Below are 24,044 nucleotides of genomic sequence, written 5' to 3' on the forward strand. Positions count from 1 at the left end.
TGGCTCATACCTACCAAAAAGGTAGCAGAGCACTAACTGTTTACAAAGCATGATAGTCAATGGCAACCCCCTTAGCATTTGCTCCAAAATTAGCACCAAATATCTACTTACCAAGCACTAGTCCATCCCGTGGAAATTCCCATCTGGAGTCATAGGGCAGCTGCATGGGGTCGACATAGATGTACTCATGGCCATCAGGGCTAATGGACTCAATGACACGCCACCTGATTTCATACCTTGGTTTCTGTAAAGAGATATTTTAAGTCGTTATTCTGAGCTCTCTGGCCTATTAAACAGGTGCAATTGACTCAGCAATATAACCAGCCATTCTAAAATGTGTAAACAATAGCAAAACACTGGGTTCTACAAATTCTTAGTCCTTTCCCCATGGGTATCACTGGAGCTGAAAGAGAACATTCACAAAGAACCTAATTCACTCAACTTAGATTACTAAAACCCTCTTTAGGATTGGCCTCTGAATGGCAATGTGGTCAATAAGATATGAGTTACTTACTTGTAAGAGTTTTGCCTCTTGAAACTCTTTCAGATTCAATGGCTAGAGTGGTCAACCTCAAAGCTGGAACTGTGTTCGAGCCTCGGCAGGGTAGCTCATCATCCTGTGACTCTGGGCATATCACTTAATCTCCCTGTGCCTAACAATATAAATGTGTCCGTCTGTAATGCAACTGGGGCTCTAATACCTTCAGGTCGAGTTCGCACAATATAAAAAAAAAAGTTACACATACAGTACATTATTCCTCAATCTAGTGGGGTGATTGGGTCCCGAAGTATATATTGACAAACGTTTTGCCTGAGTGTACACATAGACAGAGCCTGTATGACTCACTATAACATCGACCATAAGCCCACAATACCCCCTAACAAAGTCTTCATTTCCCCAGTTGGGTGGAGTATGAAGAAGGCACTGACAGTCATATTGCAGTTTCCTTACTTGCCTGAATATCCCCGTTCATGTTTTGTTTTGTACATGTGTTTGGATACCCATGTCGCGAACATGTATATTTCTTGTAAAGTGAGATTATACATAAAAGCCAAAAGTGCCCCTTTCTTGCAAGTGGAATGTGCTTTTGGAATAACATCCAGAGATTTATTTTCTAATTTTTAGCATAACACTATCATTTGGACTATCCATCTGGCAATAGTCCATTGGACACTTCTGCAGACACTGTTTGTTGTGTATGTGCTACAAAGAATAGTTTAGACTTTCTGATATCTTTGGTTTCCTTATATAATACACAATAACTCTTTTTACATTCACAGTATGCAATGTTCTGTGGTTGACTGTGAAAAAGTGATGGTAACAGTATTGTTTGGTCAGCATTAAAAGGTCATACCACCTCTGGAATAAATTAAGTATGACGGACCTGTATTATGAAGTCATTTTGAGGTGGGGTAATTCTACTTCAGATCTGACTCATGGTTTTCCGTCTACCACGTAAAATTTGCTTACCTTGATGGAGTTGCACCTATTTCATTGTATAGCTAAATGTCTCTCCTATACTTTGAAAATGTGGTGCATATAGCTGTCTTGTCTGTTCTCTTCAGTTTGAGATGGCTCCTCTTTTGAGTGTGTCACTCGCTGTCTGCAATGCTCTCATCACCTCGTTTTGTTTGTCATTTTTATATTCTCCAAAGAGTGGTCAACTTCTGAGCCAAAGAAGTGATTTCCTGTGAAGAACGTGTCTATTATGTTGGTATCAATCTTTCCCTATTTGAGCTTGATTTTTTTAAAGTCCAGTCAACGTATCTAGGCAAATCCTTTTCCACCAGCCTAGTCTTTTGAAAGCAGTAGGATGTGAATTTCTGTCTAAATCCTCGACTGTCATTTATTTGCAGTGTCCTTTATGCGACCCTTCTGTTTTGTTCAAATAATTGAATGTTCTGACTGAAGGCTTGGATACCCTTTCCTTTTACCACTCTCAAAGTACTTTATTTTGGGCACTCTAAGGTTAAGGATGGACCTCCTGGGGCCTAACGGCTGGAGCGGTCGGCCTCGAAGCTGGGGAACCATGTTCGAGTCTCAGTAGGGACGCTCAACGTCCTGTGATTCTGGGCAAATCATGTAATCTCCCCGTGCCTAACAAAAATGAATGTTTCCATCTGTAACGCAACAAGTTCTCATGTAAAGTGCTCTGATACCATCTGGTCTAGTTTGAGCTATATAAAACTTAAATAAAACAAATCCATGACCCTTGATTTTATGTGAGGAAACTTCCAAATCTCGGTGTTCCCCTGACATTAATCTGGGACCTCTAACTCCTCTTCCTCTGAAAACCTCATCTTTTCCATCAACTGAGAACTTCTCTACTGCTTCTTACTGCTTACTGCTCAGACGTTTGCTGCAGGAAGTATTTTATTCCTATTAACCAGCGTTTTTGGCTTGACAAAATAACCAGTGTAGAAGCCCTGTAAGTTATGGTCACTGGGGAGGCAGAACATGCATATCAGATGTTCATCATTAAGGGTAAATTTACAGTGGCAATTCGGGGGAAATTGCCACAGATTGTGATTATACTAAACAAGCATTGGTAAATGCTTTAGGTTTCGTCAATGGGATTAATAAGTTAAGAGGTGTGGGAGTGCAGGGAGAATGGTGTGTATTCTCCGAGCAGGGTGAGTGGTGCATGAATGAAGGTTGATAAGTGTCTGAGTTCAGTGCCGAATGAGAATTGTGTGAGTGTACAGGGTGAGAGATGTTACCCTGTACAAGGTAAGAGGTGTGCAAGTATAGGGTGAGCGGCATGTCAATAGTATAAGTGCAGGATGAGCGGTTTGAGTTCAGGGTGAGAGGTGTGGGTAGAGGGTGAGAGGAATGTGAGTGCTGGGTGAAAGGGTCAATGGTGTGTGAGTGCCGAGTCAGCACTGTGTGAGTGGTGGGTGAGCAGTATCTGACAGCCAACAAAATATCAGGGTAACTGTGCAAAGTAAATGATAGGTGAGTGTACAGGGTGAGCGGTGTCCGAGAGCAGGTGAAAGGTATGTAATAAGCAGTTTTTTGTTGTAAGTTCTCACACCGCACAGAGACATAGGTTATGTCATCACTAACTGACATTAGGGCCCAAAACAATGACCCAGTGTCTTCTTGGTACACGGTGAAAAGGTAAAAGGAAAACTGTATACACTTGTGCTTTGCAGTACTTGTTAATTTAATTGTGCCAATAAAGCATTATTCTACTTTGTTGCACAGAACAAAGGAAGTCACAAGTACTGTTTTTACATCACTATGACGGCTGCCGTCTCTATTTGACTGCATTAGCAGAGCGCGCCAAGTTTGAAAATGATTTGCGTGCCCATTTCGAAAATGAATGCGATAAAGTAAAAGCTGGTTGGGCTGGGCGAGGCCAGGAAAAGTCACACAAAACCTGAGCAATGGGGCAGAGGGAAGCAAGAGTGGGTCAATGCCTCATTCAAAACACTAGAGCGGCGATTTAAACTTGCCTAACATCCCACAGTCACACATGTTGGGGAGTGGTCATACTCTATCTCTTTCATAGAGAAAAAAAAATATGGCTTTTTCTCTGTGCCACATGAGGTAATTGGGCAAACCCTCACCTAATATGGCTGCAAATAAAATGCACATTTGCGTTCTGGCATTTAACTATTGGTCCTCTCACGGGTTCTCCATGTCTCGACAGTAAATAAAATACTGCAAAAATGTCAGATCTCGCGGCACTGTAGGCTATGGATGAGTACCACCCATGCATTAAGGCCACACATGGTTCAACCTGTATGCCTGTAAATTCCGCTACCTGAAACAGAACGAGCGGCGCAGGTCGTGCGAGGTGTAGCATGCGGCCAAAGAACAACTTCTTACTCAGAGCGCCAAACACAAGCTGGCGTGGGTCACCCGGCAAATGGCCAAGCTAAGTCGTGGCCTGAGCCCACTGAGCCGCCAGCACCTGGTGCTGACCATAACTGGTCATAAGCCACCCAACACCCACCTCTCTATCCCCGACCGGCGCAGTAAGATGCGCCGCATTTACTGCCAGCACCAGGGCAATGAGGAGTCGTGGCAATTATTACAGAAAGACAAGATTGGGGGCGTGAATAAACAACACATAATGGAGACGAGAAGTTGGGGGGAAAAAGACAGTGTACAAGGAGGGTGGGGGCTTGAGGAACTGCGGACAGATGCACAAAAAGTGAAACCAGTGATGAGAAATACAAACAAGATAAGGACATGATTTACTGGCGTAGGCTGAGCGTGTTAGGAAAGCCAAAAAAGAAGTTCTGTGGATAAAAACAGTACTTGGGATTGAGGAGACTGATAAGTGCAAGCACATGAGGATGAACAGGAAATAGCATGCTACAGCCAATAGAAATGGAGGAAAAGTAGGTGACAAGCACAGGAACCGATGAAAAGCAAAGGGGCGGGATGTAAACCCCCCTTAAGATATATATTAACAATAGATTTCACAAACACGGCACAAGTGCTGTGCAGGCAATACCTTAAAATGGTATCAAGGATTCGGAGGGACACCTATCGTAATATTTAACATTCCCTGGAAAACCAGAACCCATGAAAAAGGGTGGACTCTGATTAGACTTTCAACAACCTTTTGGTCATTTCTTTACCTACTTATAGCGATTTCTCATGAGTTCTCCTCCAAACTCACTGACGGAAAATAGGACCTACAATGGAGGCTGTGTTTGCTAGCATTTTAAGATTACATTGAACACCATGGTAAGTCATACCTAGGTGGAAGCCCAGGAGAACATTTTTGTAAATAAATACTTCTAGACCCAACCAATGGGTTGCAGAAAAATGCTTAGTATGTGAATCTAGAAAGGTTTTCTGCTACAATCGAATTAAGAGATCACTGTGAACACTGAGGATCTCCTTACTTTCACACGGTGTTCAGCTGCTGAACACAGCCAAAATTTCTGTTAGAAAGTCAGGGGGAAAATATTAAATTGCTGGGGGAATCAAACACTGAAGCTCTTAATAGAGCTTCAAGGTCCAACTCATAACGGGCTGGATTTTCCGCACCCCTGGAGTTACTGGTACACCGGTTTCAGTACATCTCCGCACAAATACATCTTCACATTTTCTGGGGCACTTCTAATTAAGGCTTAAATAAATGTTGGATTTAGACACACTTAGAAAATGCTGCTGTCCACCCAGTCCTAATGACTTGGTGGACATACGGCAGATTCAAGCCTCTGGCACCTTTCTGCCACCAGATCGCGGAACCCTGGTGCCAACATATTGACCTTGTGAGCAGCCTTGAGATAGTTAGCTCTATCTAAACACATTGCAGGTTCTTTCTAAACTAACTGTGTATTCAAATGTGTTCAATAAGGGGAGAATTAAAACAAGTTGTTTAAAAACTGCATTCATTAAATAAATTATGTGGTTAAAATGATGACTCAGTATTGATATACAGAGTGTGCTTAAAACCCAGAAAAGCAACTGTTCAACCAGCTTATAATACAACAGTTCAGCGTTAAATCTGGGAAATGAAGAAAGGGATGCCGCAACAGGAAATGCTGACAATTAATAGTAAAAAAACAGTCATCAAAACTATGACCTACTAGGTCTGCTCTGGTAAATAAGTGCCAAATGCACAAAGGTTTTTCCACATTTAAGTCGAACGCAGGAGTACACGGAACATGAATGCAAAATACTATTCCTGCTTCAGAGATTGAAGACTGAGGAATTTAACATTTGTAAGGTGGGCTTATCATATTTTTGTGTTTAGGTTTAGGGGTATGTGCATATTTTTTTGTTGGAGCACTCGGCAAATGAAGGTGAACACCCATAGCTTTGTGGCTATTCACAAACCCCTCAGAAGTAATTTACCGCTGCAGAAACACATGTAAATTCCCTTATGCCAAAGGGAAAGGAATGCATAGTTAATTATCGTATAAGAGGTCTTTTTATAGAAACCAATATTTTCCCAAATTAGAAAAAAATGATGGGACCAACGGTACATTCGCACTAGAGCTACAAGTGCAGAAGTTTCCACCATTTGGATGTTTTGCACATGTTAATGTTATGCATTTGTTATAGGAAATCTACCATTTCTACAGATTTCCTAAGTCTAGAGATCATGAAGAAACTCCTAAAAGGTTGGAAGCTAATTAGGAGCAATCCTATGAGTCAAATATCCAACATTTAAACATTGGACTTTGTGAAGCGAAACTGGGACTACAGATTGCAAATTTTGCAGCACACACACCTATCCCTCGATCATTAAAGTGGAAGGTTCTGATGACCAGGAGAATCCGACATATTTGCACTTTTAAAATGGCCATATAATTAACTTTTTGCACAGGGCAGTTCTTGCTTTGGCATGATCATAGGGAGAGCTGTGATTATATAAAAAAAAGAGGATTATGGGAAATGTATGCGATGTTCCACAATACTGTCTCTACACAAATTAAAAACATGTTAATGTTTTCAAAATGATTTACACCACATAACTAATCTTTTTTTCAAACATATATGATTATATGTTAAAACTTCTTTGAAATTAGGGAACTGATGGAAAGAGATGAGCCTTTCCATTTGGTTTTCCCCGAGAAGTGATAATGGCACAAGTGGCCATCTCAGAAGGACAGGAGGGAGGAATATAAGTTGCATTACACTGGTACAAGTTTTTCTACTAAATGATTTTTCAGCACATACGGGAACAGCTTAGAAGGCTTTGGCTGACAGCCCTAAAGAACATTAATAGAAACCACAAAACCACAATAAGATTACTTCAAATCTGATCGCAGATAATAGTGCGCTGACAGCCAGAGCGAAGCTGGATCTGCAGCACCAGTTGAAATGCCTGATTTACAATGGCTGCATTTCATACTCTCATCATGAGCTGCCACTCCCTGGAACATTAAAGCACATTGAATGGTTACCTGCTTCCATATGATAACCAGTACGATGAGTGAGATGATAACAATCACAAGAAGCACCAGAACTGCTGCCGCCACCGTTAGTTCAGAATGTAATGCTGCGGAAGAATAATGATGAGCATGTTACAAAAAGCTACGTTCATATAATGCGTACCATCGTTTCATACACAATTCATGATTTGACAACTCTACAAGCCAATCATATACATAAGAGGGGTCAATTGTTTTGGAAAAGGAAGAAAGTATTAATAGTAAATGAATTGGAACACAGAACCAAGAAGACCAACACTGTCACACATAAATGTAGACGAGAGTGTGCACACACACACACCAAAGTATTATTGAACAAACCATGCAACCTATTGAAAAGAAATGTGGGTGGACAGAAATGACCGCAAACTTCGTATTAAGAACTATGAAATACCCTTCAAGTCAATTCCAGTAGAATGGCACAGGTACAGTATAGAATGAACAGCCCGTGTAGATCTGACAGGTGCTGATATGTACAGCATCTTAGATTTTTCAAGCTGACAGCAATTCCTGAACAAAGCAAATATCCCGGTGTAAATATCGCTTTATTCCCTCTGATGCAGATTCAGACTGATGTGCACTGGTACAGGCTGCAAACATATATTGGAGTATTTCTGAGGATTCTTAAAGTTCTCAATAATGTATTTTTTGGTATTTGTGTATTTCTTTGTGCCATCTGTGTAAATTTGGAAAGACATTTTCATTCGGTGTGAGTGCATCTTGAAATTGAGATCACTGCATGTCTGTGTTTTAAGTGCACCTGCACTCTGGACAATGTTGAGTGAGGTAAATAAATGGGACTTATGTTGACCTCTTATGCATTTATTCTACCTGGGACGTTGAATAGTGTCACTGACTCTCGGGAACCATTTAATACAGTCTGGTTGCTCCAGAAATTAAATGTATTTGTTTTGACTCAAGATGACAGAGTGCTGATTAATTTATTTTGTATATTGACACTTTCAACATACAGGGGTACTCAGATGCAAAACATTTAAAAAACAATCTCTTTCCTTATACAAGGACCTTTTTGTTAAACCTTTGAGATTCATAAAGCAAATGGTCATATTTAACAGGGCAGACACATTCCACCTGGCAGCTGCCATAAGGTGGGATTTACACTATGGCATTCCATCTATCATAATGCTGCAATCCCATGTATCCTTTGTATGAAATAGCATGGGAGGGACTGGTACAAATCTAAACCCTAGCAGAAAATGTATCTTACATAAGGAGGCCTTCCAGCTGAGATTCATCACTGCGTTCTACGGAAAGCATCTCCTAGTTAGGACACAATAGTCCCAGGCAGGTGACTGTCTATTCTTATTTTCAAAATATTGTTTCTGTTTGAGATCTTCCTTGAAAGTAATGACATAACATCACTGTTAGTGGAGGCTCGCTTTAAGAATAAAAAGTATAGGGCTGGAAAATATGGCATCTAAAGGCTAATTAATAGAATTTACCTAGGGTCATCACACCCTGCACCTGGTCTCAGTTTGGACAGAATATCGATCATTAAAATTTAATAGCATAATGTAAAATTGAGGTTTGCACTAGATGTAAAAAAACAGCATTGATGCAAGACTTTCCCACGAGTCAAAGGTGTGAATTAATAATAGTGGGATTGTGAAAACAATATTGATAGAATAAATAAACACATCTTTTGTGTTGGCTGTACTAGGGCCTGATTTAAATGTTGGCAGGCACCCTCTTTCTTTTCCAGGGCTACAAAGTAAATTACTCCGTCACCCTGATGGAGATGTCACCTGCCAAATATAGAAATGTCTGATGGCCCAGCAGACATTTCTAGTATTGGCAGGAACCCTGTCACAGGGATTCCTGTCAAAGCATTGTCAGATTGAGGGATGACTTCCGCAAGACGAAGGGACAATACAGCAAACGTAGAATATTTTTTTATCTTCATAAAGAAAATCCCAAAGTGGGCTTTTCTTTATACTAGCACCCTCGCTACGGGCGTTTCCTCCCATGACAAAGGGGGCATTGAGCACTTTTTAATGGCCCTTACCGCCAGGTTTTTTCTGGTGGTGACAGGCATTGAAAATCAGCTGTATGTCTGTCAATCTAATTTTGGTGCGTGGATATTCAGCCAAATCTCCGTTGGCCCTTACTCTGTACAGCAATCAGAAGGGTTTGACCATGGTGGGAGTGGTGTAGTCTCTGCTATAGTCAAACCTATGATCCGCCCGATTCTAAATAGGGCAGACAAACCATAATGCTGGTGGGGAGGAATCTCTGTTGCAGTTGAAACAGACTTCCCTCTCCTCCAACATTTAGATCACGCCCTGTGTTCAGTGTACATGAAATCCTCTTAAAAAGTGAATACAATGTCAATATTTTCTACTGTACAAAATGCCAGTTCACTTTTCCTTTCAAATTTGTGGCATGCCAATTGAACATTACGGTGAAGTAAGGGGTCTAGTTATTAAATACAAAATGAAAGATAGCTTTGTGAATGTGTTTGTCACACAGTTTGCCTTAGAGTCAAAGGCTTCCAGTAAGTACATGTTCTATGATGGTTTAAATCCAGACAAAAAAAAAGTGTCCAAAAATATGAACCCATAAATCAATTTTTTTTTTTAAGTGGGATAATGAGACAGGAACTTAAGACCTGTAGGGTGGTGGAAGAAAAAGGTATGAGATGGAAGACTAAAGACATGATTTAGAGTCTGGGAGATGGGTTACTCCATCACAAACATGACAGATATCCTATCCATCTCATTACAAGTGCCACAACGTATAATGTACAAGGTAGATGGATATCCGTCACCTTTATAACGGAGTGACCTGTTATCCAAACTGTAAATCAGGCACAAAGCCCCATGATGTTTGCAGTCCATGGCTTTCAAAGGTGATGGGCAAGCTTGTATGGAAAACTTATGGCACCAATTACTAGCCCTTGGTCTTAAGGGTCTGCCAATGTAGTGTGCACTGAGGTTCTAAATGGAAAGGTTTGGAAATGAGGACTTGATGAAATAGCTTTGACTAGGTATACTTACTTTGCGCAACTAACTTCATTTCTCTGGAGTCAATGCCGAGCTCGTTCCGCGCAACACATCGAACTGCCACGGTCTTTTCCAGCTTCTGAAAGGTCACCTCACTTCCTACAACACTCTGATCATCCAGATATGTGTTTGTGGTGATGTCGGATCCATTGGCATGCAAAAGAGACCAGTCACTGCCATTATTGCACCTGGGTAAGAAAATGAGTATTTTACTATCACAGTCCAAACTTTTGTATTACACAAAATGGGTCACATTGGGAATTTTGTTTTTATGTCTCAGAACTCATGGAGTATCAAGAATGTGATTTTTTTCTTACTTTTTGATATCTTTGCAGATGAACCACTCAACAACAGGTGCTGGGTTCCCTCTGGTCACACATTCCACAGTCTGGTCCCCAGAAGAGCCGTGGTGCTCATCCACCAAGTCCAAAACGACAGCCGGCACTGTAAATAACCAAAGTGAACTATGATTGAGCCGATCTATTTGCAGAGCAAAGTACAAATCCGATTGGTAAAATGAACACAGCCCAGCAGGGTGTTGGCAAAATACAAGCAGATGTGAATTACTGCTATCCCCTCTACTTCTATCATCTTATATAACTATCTTACAGAAGAAACAGTGTTGTTATTGTGTGACTGATATTTTTCAGTACTGAAAGAAAGTAACCACACTGCTTTACATAATATTCCAGCACTGGGTCTTCTTTCAGGATGAAAACCTCTAAAAAAATGTATACTGAATTTAACAAAAAGGGTCTCTACATAGAGGTAATTTCAGCTGGACTTCACCTTAGTTAATATCTTTTGCAGATTCACCGACTTGCAATGTGCTAACTTATACTTAATATTCAAGACATTAACATCGTCAGTTTGTTTACACGGCTTGATTGCCGCTTTAAAGGAAATTGTAATGCTCAATGTTTTTAAGTCATAACTTCAAGTGCGTAAACATGGCATTCAATTTTCTTTGTCTCTGCAGTTACCATCAATTTGTTATTGAAAATTGAACTTTTTAGTAGTTTTCTTGTGTGTTGATAATGTTGTTTAACAAGTTAGGTTTATTACTGATTGCATGCAATATGTGCTGTCCTCCTGCTGCAGCCCTGAAAACATAAAAACTGAACTGAAATGAAGAAAACAGGCCACTGCGGTCTTACCTTTAATGCGCAAAGAAAATGTGTAATTTTTAACGTCATCATCATTTTGAGCTACAATGGTGTAGAGTCCACTGTCTTCTTCCTTGGCACGAATCAGCTTTAATTTGCTTTGGTAGCTGTAAAGATTGTAAAAAAATGTATTGTTCTAGTGAGCAAATGCAGAAATCAACCATAATTACATCAATAGACGCTATCTATGCAAAATCTTTCTTTAAATATTTTGGATATAACAAAGGGCTTTAGCTTGATTTTGAAAATTTCTTTTCCGGCACTAACATTGTAATTATAAGAAATGTTTATGTTAAATCTGCATGTAACATATAAAAATCCATGTGTCAGGAAACAACCTATGCAGACTCTTCGTTGTAGTTTTAGCCCCGGGGGTGGGGAGTTGTGCCCATTCATCGTCGGAATAGACAATAACTTGATGCTGCAATTTTACAACACAATTAAGCCGCAACTTTTTTTTCTTTTCCAATCTGTTATTTCCTCATGTAAAATCATGCAGGTAACACCTTTGAGGGGCTTACGAGGAGAAATTCCCATAGTCCGACCCGAAATTTTGTTCAATTTAGAATCTGAAATCGGATGCAAATACCATTTATGCAAATTTCTGGATTTTATACTGCACTCAAAGTTAGCCTGAAAGTGTACAGTGGAGATATTTTTATGGTGGCTCATGACCTTAAGAAGTCAGCTGATAAGAGAGAGTTCAAAGCTCTACTAAAATTAGTACACAATATTATGATACTTCACCAATATAAACATTTTTATAGAGTTGCATAATGTCATGTAATTTGCCTTGATACAAGCTCTCTAATTCCAGAGTCGATGGGCAAGGGGGATCATCGAAACGCTAACCTTAAACCAGAATATACGGTATGATAAGTGGATCCACTCAAGCATACCCAACAACCAGGACATAAACAGATTAACAATCGCTCCTCCTTCTGATGGGTCAGTGTCTACTCACTGTTTTGAATTATAAAATCTGCCATACAGTTATGACAAAGTTCATAACTTTATCTCAACCCTATTGTTCGGTACAGAAGAGAGAAGGATCTCAGCAGTGCCCTTGATGCAACTTGTACTTTCCATCGCACACATTAGCAACACTGCTGGTTTCATTTATTATTTACTATGTTCAGTGAACTATGGCAAGCGTTGAAGAAGATGTTTCAAGCAGTGCACATTTGGCAGGGAGATCAGGACACACAGCATCATGGAGTGCAACTCATCTGTGAGTTGTAGTCCTAGCTGCAAATATGGGAAGACAGTTTGATGCGTTTGAAAAGGAATATCAAAGTCCAAAACAATAACATACTGCATTCTTAGGAACTACGCCAATGTAGAAAATGTGGGAAGGCATTAGCTTAAAAACAAAGTCATAAATCAGAGTGAATGTTGTAATGAGAAAAGGATAAGGACAGAAATTATTAGTTGTGGTTGCTACTAAATATTTGCGACTGTATAGATGACCGTACCAGCTAACATCTGCACGTTATGTGCACAGGACAAAGCTACATTTTACATACTTCAACAAATTTACATCGAAAAAGCCCTTCATTGTCTACTTTTGGCTTATCACTGTAGCTCAGTTTACCTATAAGGCACATTGTGGTTTTTAGTGACATTAAGCAACTATGACACTCATAGGATAATTCTGTTTCATGTTTTGGGGTTTGTTGCTATTTTGGGTATTGTACAAACAAAGCATATGTGCAAAGGAGATTCCATATAGATGGAATGTGGATGCCCAGCATGAAGGGTTGATTAGGAAACTCTTGAATGAGAAGTAGCTGGCATAGAAGCTAACCCTTGTGGAATTATTCTTACTTTCTATGTGATGCCTCTCTGCTTATATTAGCAGACATGTCTTGCTTCTCTCTCAGAGGCTGAGAAACAGAGAGCGGCTAAGAGCACAGCGAAAGAGAATGAGGTAGTGAGAAAAAAGAGATGGACAGAAGAGAAAGGTAGAGAAAAAAGAGATGGAACGAAAATGAGAGAAAGAGGAAGTGAGAAGAATATAAGAGAAAATATGAGAAAGTGCCAGAGAAAGAAAGACAGAGGAGAGAAGAGTCAGAAAAAGACAGAGGCGAGAAAGAGTCAGAGAAAGAAAGTCAGAGGAGAGAAAGAGGGAGGAGGAGAAAGAGGTAGGGAGAGACAGAAAGAGAAAGAGAGACAGGCAGTGAGAGAGAGAGAGAGAGAGAGAGAGAGAGAGAGAGAGACCCGCCCTGCATTCAGTGGCCTTTTGAAAAGGTTCACAATCAACCGCATGTCATGCTTGTTTGCTTGATGTTTTCATGTTTGCATTAAAAGGTGTGTAGTATTCCAAAATATTTATTTACTGGGTGATGACGGTTTATTTGTCTAAACTTCAGTGATGTGCATTTCTGAATTTAAAGTACATTGCACTGTATTTTTAAATATTGGACTACATTGTTACATCTCAGAGCAACAGACAAGTTCAAGCTGTCACAAGGAGTTTGTTTCCAGTTAGCATTGACCCTTCTCAGCCTTCCCTGAAGTGCGTGCAGTGGCGATGCATGCACAGTGGGATTGCATACCTGGATTCTTGCGTCTGGGATGTGCTGGTGATGATCTCAGTGAAATTTTCAATCAAGGTGACATTGTCCTTCATCCATCTGATTTTGGGAGCAGGGTACGCTTGCACATCTACCACAAAGCTTTTAACTTCATGAAGATTTGCAGACTCCTCCAATTCAAACTTGGGCTCCAAGTGAACAAATCCTTTATCTACAAACCACAAAGGAAGATCAGCATCGTTAGTACAAGTGTTCAAATACAAATTGAGAAAAATGACATAAACAGCTATGAGATTAATTGAAACTGATGTCAATGATCAAAGATCTTTATAAGAGCCACTGACCTTTGAGGACGTGACTTAATGCAAATTTAATTCATGCTTAATTCCAGGACAAGGGGTTAGCGAATAGTGAATGAGAAGAGAGCGTACAAATAGTGCAAATGTAAAATTTGAAGAAGTTAAAAACAATGGAAGCCCAAGGGCAGTAAGAGATGGAGAAAGTCGAAATCAATGGATTTACAAAGTATGACAATAGCCGAATGTCAGAAAAATATTTAGAGTTAACTCTTGGAGTGAATATGTACCATGAACTATGATGTCAATTTTCTTCACTTCCTTAGAATCCTGGGTTGCGTGTCGGACCACACACTCATACTCGCCGCTGTCCTTCACCGTGGCATTGTGTATAGTTAGGGTGCATGTGAGCTTCAAGGACGGCACCTTTGACTCTTCCATCTTGATTTCTGCACTTTCTTTCTGCGTTTTAAAAGGAAGGTACATTAGAGCTCTAGCTCTGAAGTTAAAACTCTGAAAGATCGACTTCACGCAGCACCGCCGGACACATTCCCGCCACCAACTTTCAAATGCCCTGTCAGTTATTATAAATCTTTATTGACAAGAGCATCTGTTTCAAGGTGCTGCTATATAATCTGCTGATTCAGACATGCTGTGGCCCACTGATGGATCTTTGATGCCAGGATTCAGAAAGCACTTCAGCAGCCAACCATGTATAATGAGATGCGGCGGTCTCCTTAGCATTGCGTGTACTGTATATTGCCCGTGTTACCTCAAGTCTGTAGAGTTGTCCTGTATTGTTTAACATCGACACTATGACACAGGCAGCTCATTCTCCTGAAAAAATCTATGATGAACCTAGTAAAGGGACTCTAGGTGCTATGCAGTTTTCATTCATTAATCCCTCCCAGTTCTTCATTATCTGACAATGCAGACATTTGGATTTAGCAATGATACCATATATAAAGATTCAGCTATTTAAATATGAAGTGATACTATGTTCTGAACTTTGACGATTTATTTATTTTTCCCATAGAACAAGAAGGTGGTGAAGTATGTAAACTTTTAGTGTAATGGGCACTGCAGATGTCATCTTGGATAGGACAGAAATCACAAAGAAGAGGAAGACACAACTGCAGGGCATAGAATGGAGAATGCACGTTAAGAAAACTGAAGAGGCAGTATGGGAGGACAAAGGGGAGGATGCGATGAACAGGAAGGAAATAAGAACAAAGAGAAACAGTACAGGATTGCCTCGCGAGAATGCTGTGTTGTTGAATGTACCCCCAAGTCTCCAAACAGATTTGAAACAGTCACTGATGATTGTCAAGTGGAATCCAACAGGAATCTGGGAGAGAAACGTTCATGGTATCATCATGAAGGAGAAGTACTGACGGAAGATACTTTGCAATTCATCACTGGCAATGTGTTTTCACTTATTAGAGTGAGTGGAAAGGTGCGGTCATGAATGCAGGGACAGTGTGTAAGTGAGCAATGCCAGTTTCCCCAGGAAGCGGGCTTTGGAATCAAACAGAGGCAATGCTAAATTATGACTCTGCTTTGGTAACTGTACAAATGCCCGCGTGATGGCCATGCCATTCACCACCTTCAACTAACACTCTTTTAAGTAGTGCAATTGAAAGTTAGCACTGCTGAAGGTTTCAGGTGTGCTACTGTGAGCTCGGAAGAGCAATCCGTAGGGTGAACATTAGGTGAATAGCGTGGCCCTCCTGCGGGGACCATCTCAGCCGTCACTAACACGGGCTTACAAGATGCCACAATATATCTTGTGTGTTTTACAGTTATGACATGCCTCTTATACTGAGGCTAGATGGAAACTCGGATATGGTGTTCAGTAATATCTGCGCCTGTTATACAGCAGTTGTAAACTGGGTGGGTCTCGACTGTCTGAAACTAAACTTGGACAACACGAAACTGGTGCATTCAGAAGACCCTCCTTCAGTTTGGCTATACACCTTGAGGCTGGATGCCTTAAGCCACGCCTCCTCCTAATACCCTCCCCCTCAAAAAAACAGTAGTGAAAACTAGGAGTTTTGGTCTTCATAAATTATCATTCAAATCTCAAGTGGCTAAGTTCTCAGTCCATGCTTTTTCCATCATGTTGACTAAAACTGTTCGCTTCGTGCCTGAGAACAACCACTTTGACATTGGGATCACTTCCTGTGAAATCATCATCTTGATTTTTTTGTATCTTTTAGGTTCATTAGAGTTCTCAGAATCAGGCATTGTTTTGAGTCAGAAAGGAAACAGGAGAAATCCCCTGGTTGTACTCCTTTTCTGGTAACTTTTCTTTAGCACCTTGCTTTAGGAAATCTTTTGACTTCTTGCTATTGTGAGTTCAGGTGGCCTGCCTTGCACTTCTGCTTTTTTGGTACAATGTTTGGAGGTGTCCTTTCTACTTCTATAAACTACCCGTGTTGTATGACGTTTAGTAACCACTTGTCAGAGGTAATCATCTCCTATTCGTGGGTGACACCATCGGAGCCCACTGTGTGAGTTGTTTGGTTGTTTGGAAAGTGCCCCTTGGAGTGTGGTTCTTTGCTCTCCCCCTAGCTCGAAAATATTGTTTTCCTTTTGCGTGTTGCTGCTTTTATGAGTTTCGCTTCTGTGCACCTGAGCCCTGACTGGCCAGAAATTGTTGCTGCTGGAACCGGAGACATCCCAGACCCATTCCAAAGTTTGGTGCGCCTCTTCAGATGGAACCCAACTTGTCTGTAATGCTGTTTTCGCTCTTGTAGTGCCATTTCATTTTTTCATCTGCTTTGAAGATTTATCCACAGCTGCACCAACACAGATGTTCTCCAGAGAAAGGTGAATTGATGACATTAGCTTGTAGTTGCAGTTTAAATCCTGAAATCCTGAGGCAAGAATTTCCTCCCAATACTGTGCAGTGCACAGTTGCCCCATGATGTGTACACAAGACCTAAAGATGATTTCAAGCATGTATTTGATACAGACTTCCTCTCCGGGGTGATATTTCTGTCTCTGTGTGTATATACTTCTGTTAAATGTTGCATGAAATCCCCAATCTCCTCCCACCATTGGTCCCAATTTTTTTGTGAGCCGAACTAAGCTTAGTCTTTCTTCATTGTATTGCTGCTGTTCTTCCCATGTTCTTGCACCGCTTCCAGCCTTTTGCCACCTTTATCTGGTGGTGGTCCGGTAGATGATATTGCATTAGCCATCTTACACGCCGCGGTCACTATTAATGAGTCAGCGCGTGCGTTTTTCTAAAATGTGGGATCCTGAGACTGCCTTTGACGGCTCCTTGAATGCCTCTGTCCTGTTGGATGAATCTGGTTAACATGACGAGAATTTAATTATTTAATTATTTTCTGCGTCTTGTCTTTAACAGAAACAAGAATTACTCTGTTCCTCTTATGGAGTAGAGCGAGGCAGGGCGCTGTGTATCTCATCCCATCTCTCTCGCCACTTTGGCTGTGATGGTGCAATGTGGTCGCTGTAGGTTGGACACACTCTCACTCACACACAAATATTTGCCTTGGCAAACCTGCAGTACGGTATAATCACCTTGAGCAAACAGGCGAGAGCCCTGTATTCCCGTGAGCGAGCAGGATGTGCATGTTTGCTGTTGTCTGGATAAACACGCTTCCAGGAACTCGTCCAGAGAACACACTGCCACGCAGCAGAGGCATTCAAGCCGGTGTTAGAGCGCCCTCTAGAGCACATCAAGGGTTTGCTTAATCTGAATCAGCTCACATTCAGGAGAGAACTATTGTCTTTAGAAGAACTCCTATGCTAAAATTTGGCATTTGAATGTGCATTTATTATTTACACAGCACGGAGCAGCTTTTGGACTATACATACCAAAATCCATAAAATTAATACCAATAAAGGAAAGAAGAAGGGGTATTAGGGAAAATAAATTCGCCACTCCGGAAACAGGGTCCGTGTATCAAGTTTTAGAAATTATAATGAGAACGCAAGCCCCTCCCACATCTAGGAGCATGGAGCCCCGTCGCTGGCTCTTTGGCGGGCCCCTGTCAGACCACTGCACACAGCTCGGTTAGACCAATGGGATGTGGCGAGGGAGTATCGTCCCTAAATTACTTAGCACTGGTTGTCCGGTCACAATACGTTTCCTGATAGGTATATACTAGAAAAATCCTTGGCAAACCCAATAGGTCTTGCCCATGAGAGCTATTTATTGGCTTTGGCCATGATTTTTAGGTCTCGCCTGACCCAGCGCATGCGCTGGTCTGGCGAGACATTTTGTGAGGGCTCCAAAAAGTGCTACCAGGCCAGCCTAGAGCTACTGTGCATGTGCGCGGGCGCGCATCGTGCTTTACCGCGATTACTTTCACTTTCGCGGCCACACGGCCTCTTTGATGTTTGATTGCGATCACTTTCGGGGCCGCAAGGCCACTTTGATGTTCTCCGTGAGGCTTCAATAGATTGCAGCAGTTAAAACAAGCATTGGCATATCCAATAGGTCTCACTTTTGGGACCTTATAAGTGTTTAGTTATGCAACTGTTGCATGGCTAAACACCTATAAGGTCCCAAAGGCGAGACCTATTGGCTATGCCAATGCTTGTTTAGCCATGCTGCACAAAAAGCAGTACAATGTGGCCAGTGCTAATGTGCGTTTTTTATTTTTTAAAACACACAAGCAAATGGACAAGTGGGATGGGGACAAGACAACATAAAAGGAGCGAGAGCAGGGGAGTAGGACACAGGTGGGGGAAGGACACGTGACATACAGACATTGATTGGAAGGCAGTAGTGGCTGTAGAAACACGCAGGTAACGGAGGGTGGGTGGGAAGTGCAGGGAACAGCCATTACATTGCGGCTGTTGCCCGCATGCCATTACAACACAAGCGTTACCACGCATGCGTTGTAACAATGCATAGTCTTTATTATGCATTTTTTTACAAGGTATGTGCTTTTACCACGCATACCTTTACAACGAATTCCGTTGTAAAGGTATGTATGATAAAAGCATATACATTGTAAAAATAATACAGGCAATCCAAGTTGTTGTGAGGAAACAGAGGCTCTTCTGGATTAGGGGTCGGGTCGTGTAGGGGTAGTGATTTAGGGGAGGGAAAGGATTGGGGTCATGCAGGGGCATGGGTTTAGAAAAGGGACAGGGTTGGGGATTGGCGGGGTAGTACAGGGGTAGTGATTTAGGGGCATATCATCAAGACAATTATCGCCACTTTGGCAGCCGTTTTCGGCCGTAAAGCGGCGATAATCCTAACGCGGTATTAACAAGGATACGCTAACAGGCATTAGCATGTGTTACCTTGTGTCATCCCACATTTCACTAACGCCTTGCATCTCATCGCTAATGAGATGCAAGGTAGGCGTTCCTGATATTCACTACATGGCAAAACGTCGAGATCGCGGCTTCGCGCTATCAATAAAGATGCCCCATACCCGCGTTGCGACTATGAAAGTCATGCAAGGACCCAATTAACGCTGGTTTCTAACGCCAGGTTAATTTCTGAATTAGCCATATTGCGGTGGATTGTCATGCTAAATCCACCATGGCTTATCATCCTTGAATTCCCTATCGCTGACATTTTATCCCTGGATTACCAGCGATATTGCAGCATTTCGCCGCTATCGCTGGATATTTTATCGCTTTGGAGATAGACGTTGATGATAACGCGCTATCTCAGCGATAATATCAAGCGATAGCCGGCGATAACTTTAATCGCGCTAAGCGCCCTTAGCGATAATTATCGTGGGGCCTTGTAGATATGCCCCTTAGTGTTTAGGGTAGGGCAGGGTAGCGTTACTTATCTTGCACGCTTTCACCAAGTGTATGCCTTTACCATGCATGCTTTGGGTTGTAATAGCTTGCTTGCTGAAAGCACATGCGTGGTAAAAGAATGCGTTGCATGGTATTAGTATGCATAGTAATGTCATGCATTCGGAAGGGCTGGTAAAGCAAACAAACAATGGAGGGTGTGAGGGTGTGAGGGTGGGGCTGGAGAAGAAAACAGACGGGGTATTGGTAATCAAAAACAGCTAGGAAGGTGTGAGGGAAGAAAAAAGAAAAATGCAACTGAGGGACGATGAGAAAGAGGAACACAGAGGGATAGAAATAAATGAGGGCAACAGCCTGAAAACATACGCACTCTCACAGAAAAACAAACAAAAAAACAAGCACTGGCATAGCCAATAGTTCTAGCTTTTGGGACCTTATAACTGTTTAGCCATGTGACTGGGCTGTTTCATTGATGTTTTGAAGAAAAATAAAGAGAATTGTTTTGAAACTTCATACTATGGCTCCCATGTTATTTTGGTCTTGGGGAAGAGTATATTGGGATCAACACCATAGAATCATGTGTTCTTCGTGAAAGGAGAGGGAAAAAAGAGAACACGCTCTGTAATGCAATTTCTGGACTCTTGAGGCACTCCCTTTTGTGTGTTTTTGTCTGTTCAATTGTATTTATGGCTGTTGAGTGGTTTGACTATTAGAGGGCATGTTCCTACAACTATTACCTTACTAGACGAACATTTGTGCTGCAGTTCATAGCCATAACTACTCTTGCTTTAGGACTATTTACACTGGGTTATGCAGTCTGATTCAGGAATACATGCTTGGCCCCAAAAACATTTGTGGACACATTCCACTGCTTTTTAGTGCACAGACAGAAAGACAAGTGCCTCGATGAAAGTTAACAGCACTATAACATTCTGTGTGCGACTGAACAGTCATAAGAATCAGTGTTATGGGCAAGGTATGCTAACACAATAAGATGAGAAACACCTTTACTGAGGAATGTATTGCGGAGAAAGAAACACGATTAAGCAGTGGATTTGAAACCCATAAACTAAACTCTGCTCTGGGGCTTGCCACCTACAGAGTATGACTGATAGCTTGCCCAACATTAGCGATCTGGTTGCTGTTCTGAAAAAAATACCCATCTGCAATTGAATTCAATACTTTTTTCATGTGTCTCGGGTACACAAAAACAGCATTGCTCATCACATTGCTTCATTTTCAGAGGCCCCCCCTAATCCAGGCCTAGCCTCCGCGTGGGCATTTCAAACTAACAGACCTTGTTCCCCCACCACCAGAGGTCAGTGAGCCTGGCACAAGTTTTACAGCATCTGCTGCAAAAGGATTCATGGATGCATGGGCTGTACTGAGCTAAAGCCAAGACTCTGGGAGTCAGATTAGCCATTTGCGGCTGTAAATGCACATATACGACCAGAGAGGCTTTTGTTGTAGTCAAGCTAGCAGGCTTCAAAGTAATTTAACTTGCTTTTACGTAGCGTTTAGTACCACAGTTATACATAAATCTCTTGAGTAGAGGCAACATCTCACTGGACAGTCTGACAGCAGATCTTGATAAGTGAAAATAAACATTATCTTATTTGTATCCAGTTAAAGACTCGTTATCTCCCCAAGAAATTGTTACAAATGCCAACTCCATTAACTAACTGTTTTCCCAGTCCTGGAATCTTCGCTAAAGAAGGCGGTGTCCTGAATCCGACACGGCGCTAAGTGCAGATGAGAAGGAAGATGCTTACGGATTTTCCTGGATAGTTCCATTCCAGATCCACCAGCTCATTATCCAGCACTACGCATGTGACAGTGATGGTCTCCCCCGACTTAAACACTGTTTTACTGGCCTCTACGTTGACAGGAATGTCGTCTGTAGCTGGAGAAGGAATAAAGACCATCAAACATGAGTGCTTATTGCAAATACACTATAAAAGAAAACTCAGCCCTGAGGTTCAAATACCACGTTCAGGCCGCTCATTTTGATGCTCACTTAAGCGCAGATTTCCAAGCATCGTGGTTTGGTAAAGATGGTGGAATGAATCTAGAATACGTTCATGCTGCAAAACATCCACTGTTTCTGGGACGCCTAGAGGCCCATAGGAACGAATGGGAAGACATTCTCAATTTGCGATTCTCAATTAGAGAATCGCAAATTGAGAATGCAATTTCAAGTGTGCCAGGGTGTCAAAAGGACACCCTGTTGCACCCCTGAAATGGGTATGGGTGCACATGTGGTGCACATACATGCCCTAAGAGCATGTGTATGCGCCACATGCCACTTTGAAAAATGCAAAAATATGCATTTGTGAAAGAAATCGCAAATTACCACCAACCTGTAGTTGGTGGTAATTTGCGATTCCTTAAGGCCAAATTGCACTTTTTTGGTGCTTCTTACATTGCATTTAAGGAATCGCAAAATTTGCGATTCCTTAAATGCAATTGCAAAATAAGGAATCACAAATTTGGCGATTCCTTATTTTGCACGCAGATTTGCCTTCATACATACCACTTAGCAAAATTGCGATCGCAAACGCCGAAATTCGGCGAATTTCGGCGTTTGCAATCGCAATTTTGCTTGATACATATGGCCCCTAGTTCCCTTTACAAAATTTTCTCGTTTGAATATTTTGAATGGGTTTAGCCATGTTCTTAGAAATGACTCGACTGTGTTCAACAACATTACACAGTGCATGATATTGGTGGGTGAGCTCACTGGAAAAAATCAGAAAGGCTATATTGTCTTTAGCGTGAACTGGTTGCATGACCCATGAAAGTCTCCCTGCCCCAATGATCACTCCTGCTCACCTGCAATCCACCTTGAGACACACGCTAACTCCGACCCCTGCACCGGTGAGCATCAAATCCACTTCCGCCACCAAACATTGCCCCTGCTCTCTGCACAACATACAATCGCAGACCTATACTCCTCCTCCGCTTACCTCTAAATGTGCTTCCGTCAAAAACAAACAAATCCACTGAAGCCATTCATCCTATCCCTCCAATAACTACTTTTAACACCATTCTTACTCCTGCCCCTCAACTTTCAGCACCAATCCTCTTGCACAGTTACATTCACTACCTTTCACAGGTACTACTAGCACTATGGTTATCCACTGCCTGTCATACAGTCTAACCTACTCACCCACTTTTTGTTCATTCTCACATAAGTCTCTCACCGTCATACAATCTCACTGTCACCAGACTCAGCCAACACACTGCCTGGAATTGTACATCCAGTATCAGCAACAAAGCTACTACACGTCGAAAGCCATCAGTTCTCATGACAACACCACACTCTCTTCCACTAATGCACCTACTGCCATCAGACGTCCACTGTCAGCACTCTCCCAGCTACAATGGAAGGCCAACCACCAGTGGTCCGGTCACCTCCACAACAAACCCACACTCAGTATCACACTCACACACTCAGTCACAGGCCTACTTAGACACTCATGCATCCAGTTACAGACCCCCTCGAGACTCACATAGCCACTCACAAACCCACTCAGACACTCACGCATCCACTTACGGACGCACTCGAGACTCACACAGTCACTCACAGACCCACTCAAACTAACTACACTACACCCCACATAAAAACTTCAATCCATTCAGCACTCACTCGAACCCACAGCCACAACACCACCCCAATCAAGATGGTAACAAAACGGTGGTACTCTAGTGGTGTGCTTGATTGTGAAATACAGCAAATGTTCACCAAGAGTATACACTACGCTGCTCTCGACACAGATCGTCATTATGAATGGCATCTTAATTCCAATGGGGCCGGTAACAACATGGAACTTTTTACTCTCACCTGGAGATTTTGGTTATTCAAAACAGAGTAAATTTCTGTGTGAAAGTATGGGGGAAATGGGGACCTATCTGGGAACAAGATCAGAATTACCTATTTCCCAGGATATTCCTAGTTGTTTCTTAGTGAACCTTCACAGCCCAACTTGGAATGGCCCGGATTATCTCCATTCTCTGAGCTACTAGGTACCCCTGCTGTCAATAACTCCGGCAAATGGGGACAATCCAGCCCATTTACCGGGTCACTTAGTATGCGAGCCTAAGTGCTTTCTTGTGGAATAGTGGCAATACATACATTAAAACAGTGAGGATGTAAGTGCATGTCTGGTGCTATAGTTAAGATATTTCATAATGTAATACTCAACAATACGTTGTATTTTATTTTGAATAGTGGGGCGCATTTGCACATTTATGTCTAAAGTATTCACATACTGAAACTATTTCGGACAAAAGTGATTGGGTCTCTATATCTACATTTACACCCAACAATAATCTTATACACAGGAATTTCTTTAC

General features: G+C 41.7%; 1 protein-coding gene across 2 annotated transcripts in view; it reads right to left on the minus strand.

Annotated features, from left to right (window-relative positions):
• Nucleotides 1–24,044, minus strand: part of PDGFRA (platelet derived growth factor receptor alpha) — a 75,575-nt gene that overhangs the window by 19,404 nt on the left and 32,127 nt on the right. For both annotated transcript variants that reach the window (XM_085642093.1, XM_085642092.1), the window contains 8 exons: nt 21,461–21,591; nt 14,219–14,390; nt 13,654–13,843; nt 11,087–11,202; nt 10,247–10,373; nt 9,924–10,117; nt 6,880–6,974; nt 112–244 (listed from right to left, as the gene is read on the minus strand). In XM_085642093.1, coding sequence (XP_085498219.1) covers nt 112–244; nt 6,880–6,974; nt 9,924–10,117; nt 10,247–10,373; nt 11,087–11,202; nt 13,654–13,843; nt 14,219–14,390; nt 21,461–21,591 — 1,158 coding nt within the window. The remainder of the gene's footprint in view (nt 1–111; nt 245–6,879; nt 6,975–9,923; nt 10,118–10,246; nt 10,374–11,086; nt 11,203–13,653; nt 13,844–14,218; nt 14,391–21,460; nt 21,592–24,044) is intronic.

This window comes from Triturus cristatus, chromosome 2_2 (genome assembly GCF_964204655.1).
Source record: "Triturus cristatus chromosome 2_2, aTriCri1.1, whole genome shotgun sequence".
NCBI lineage: Eukaryota > Metazoa > Chordata > Amphibia > Caudata > Salamandridae > Triturus > Triturus cristatus.